We start from the raw sequence: 3,320 nt of genomic DNA, 5'->3' as shown, positions 1-3,320 counted from the left end.
CGAAGACGATCATTATAAGGGGTTCGAGTCTCAAGATCCTTTAGAAGAAGTCAATTTGAGAACTCATGATGATGTTCGAATTACATATATTTGTAAAGATCTTATTGATCCTTTTCGAACTAATCTTATCAATTTGCTACATGAGTTTAAAGATTATTTTACATGGGACTACCATGAAATGCCTGGTCTTGATCGATCATTAGTAGAACATCGATTAGCATTGAAACCTAATGCTCGACTTTGGAGTAACTTAGATAAAGAAATGGTGGGTTCCATCGTTTCTATGATTACTTTTTAAATGGCGAGATCCTCTCTATACACTGGAGCCCCTTCTCGGATTTCATTCATATTATTAACTTGTACAGTTCACACTCTTTGGCTCTACCTATGAAATATCCAGTAAAATAGGTCTTTCACAACGAAATCTAGCTATAAAGTAACGGTATTTAAGTATGCATATTAACTGGGTAGCTGACCCTCGTAGTCCATTCTTTCAAAAAGCAAAATAAGAGCATAATTTTTCCGCTATTTATTGAAAATAAAGGATTTCCCCCGCTTAATAGGTAAGCATTTGCTACCAATGGGGAAATTTGTCTCATCTTAAATTCTAAATTGAGGTGATTGGATTTCTACCAACCAAAAAACCATAAATTTGATACACAATAGAAGAATATATATAGATATCATTTTTTATTATCCATTTCTAAATTTTATAGATTTTTTTCAGTTAAAATAGTGAAGGGAAGAGCTCCATTCACTATCTTAACCGATACATCGATACTGGAAAATCTTTTTTTCCTTTTTTTTTTGTCTTAGTTTATGATCTGAACGAGTCGCACATATACCCTAGTACAGGTTCCTCGGCACCGAGGACATCCCCGAAGAGCGGAGAATTTTGTGACATTTCGGATTGGCTGTCTTGTGTTTCTAATAAGTTATTTCATAGTTGGCATGATGAGTCGTATACATACTGAGTTGGTTTAGATCAATCTTAACCCGATGTTTAAAAATCAGTTATAAATTAATTAATAGAAATTTTTTATATAAATATTATAAGTTATAAGAAATCCGATAAGATAATAAGAAGATTAGATGAATAAAAAAATAGAAAATCGTGCATTTGCGCGGAATCATTGCCGCTAATTCGCAATCGCGACAAGATCAACAATTCCGTGGGCTTGAGCTTCTGCAGCTGACATAAAAGCATCCCTTTCCATGTCTTCGAATACAAGCCATATAGGTTTGCCCGTTCTTTGTACATAAACTCTTGTGATAGTTTCGCGCAGCTTTAGTAGTTCTTCTGCTTCCAGGATAAATTCTCCCATTTGTGCTTCATAAAAAGAACTAGCGGGTTGATGGATCATTACCCTAATGATATAACAAAATACTGGTTTCCTCTCTGCGCACGATAAAGCGAGAGAGAGGAAAAAGATAGAATTGAACAACCGTACAGGCATCTTTTGCAGATTGCATACGGCTCTACTATGGAATTGATTTAGACCTTCCATCAAAGAAATAGAACATATACTAGGTCTATCAGACCCAGATCAGCATCAGTAAATGATCCAATAACCATCCTTCCTTTTTTGTTTGAAGTATTTATAAAATACTATGATGGTTCCGTTGCTTTAGTATTCCGTCTGTTCTTCAACAATCCCAAAGTGTCTTTTTTTTCAAATAGTTAGAATATATATATATATATATTTTTTTTCTTACATAACATAAATATTGTTTAAACCTTTTCAGTGTAAAAACCGAAAACTAAACAGTTTGTGACACTGAAATAGGCTTCCGATAGATCATATGAAATGGTAACTATGTGTTTTTTCATACTACTCTTTCGATATAGAATCGAATGGTTTTTGAGAAAAAAATTAATATCGAACTCGAATTGCCATGCTATTATTACTTAATATTTATTTGGCGGAGGCATAGTCTTCTTTTTTTTTTAAAGGACTCATTGGCGCCAAGCGTGAGGGAATGCTAGACATTTGGTAATTTCTCCTCCTGCCAAAAGAAAAGATCCCATTGAAGCAGCTAATCCCATGCATACTGTCTGTACAGCGGGTCGTTGGAGGATTCGATGAAAGGACATCAATTCAAATCCTGGATTTTCGAATTGAGAGAGATATTGAGAGAGATCAAGAATTCTCGTTATTTCTTAGATTCATGGACCCAATTCAATTCAGCGGGATCTTTCATTCACATTTTTTCCATCAAGAGAGTTTTATAAAACTCTTGGACTCACGAATTTGGAGTATCCTACTTTCACGCAATTCACAGGGTTCAACAAGCAATCGATATTTCATGATCAAGGATGTAGTACTCTTTATAGTAGCGGTCCTTATATATTGTATTAACAATCGAAAGATGGTCGAAAGAAAAGATCTCTATTTGACAGGGCTTCTTCCTATACCTATGAATTCTATTGGACTCAGAAATGATACATTGGAAGACTCAAAAGATTCTGCCAATATCAATAGGTTTATTGTTCCGCTCCTGTATCTTCCAAAAAGAAAAAAGATCTCTGAGAGCTCTTTCCTGGATCCGAAAGAGAATACTCGGGTTCTCCCAATAACTAAAAAGTGGATCATGCCTGAATCTAACTGGGGTTCCGGTGGTAGAGGAATGATGTGCGGAAAACGATCCGACACAAAACTCACCGGCAAGTGCACCGAGTCGCATCAAGTAATAAAAACTCACGGGAGTGAGGTCAATCCCACAGGGATTAAAGGATTGAGCAATTTTAGTTTAGTGGTTGATTTAGTCAAGCGAATCAAGATTTGGTTGAGTGATTTATGATTTGCAGAATTTAAATTACACTGAAAGTAAAGGGAATGTGTAGATTGCATGAAATTAAAGAGAGCAAGAATTAAATTGCTGAATCTTAAAGAACAAGTAATATAAATTGCAGAAATTTAGAATGCAAGAAATGTAAATTGCGGAATCTTAAATTGCAAGAAATGTAAATGACTTGAATTGTAAAGGGAATTGGGAATTGGATTTGCAGAAATTAAACAAGGCAAAGTAAATTGCATCAAACAGAAGAGTAAAAGGGGTTTGGGATTGAGTCGGATCTGAAACAGAAGAGTAAATGAACATGAAAAGTAATAAACAGAGAATTGGAAATTGGAAATTCAGATCTCAAGACCCAAAAGACTAGATAACCGAGTCTAGATCTCAATGCCTTCCTAGATCCAACAAGAACACTTGCAAAGAAATTGTAAATTGCAAAGAAAGTAGATGAAGAGCAATTAACAGAAATTTAAACTCAATTATGCAGTAAAGAAACAGAGAGATCCAAGGATGAGATTGAAACA

The 3,320-nt window shown here is 34.9% G+C and overlaps 1 protein-coding gene across 1 annotated transcript; it reads right to left on the bottom strand.

Annotated features, from left to right (window-relative positions):
• Positions 1-260: 260 nt before the first annotated feature.
• On the bottom strand, positions 261-2,095 carry LOC127746688 (ATP-dependent Clp protease proteolytic subunit-like). The gene is made up of 2 exons (XM_052260665.1): positions 1,968-2,095; positions 261-1,368 (listed from the first exon to the last, which is right to left on the bottom strand). Exons 1-2 carry the CDS (start codon positions 2,093-2,095, stop codon positions 1,140-1,142), a joined length of 357 nt encoding a protein of 118 aa, XP_052116625.1. The 3' UTR covers positions 261-1,139.
• Between the last annotated feature and the right edge of the window lie 1,225 nt (positions 2,096-3,320).

The sequence above is a fragment of the Arachis duranensis genome, chromosome 4, assembly GCF_000817695.3.
Source record: "Arachis duranensis cultivar V14167 chromosome 4, aradu.V14167.gnm2.J7QH, whole genome shotgun sequence".
Taxonomy (NCBI): Eukaryota; Viridiplantae; Streptophyta; class Magnoliopsida; order Fabales; family Fabaceae; genus Arachis; species Arachis duranensis.
The sequence above is the reverse complement of the archived record's forward strand: the minus strand, read 5'-3'. Positions and strand labels throughout refer to the sequence as shown.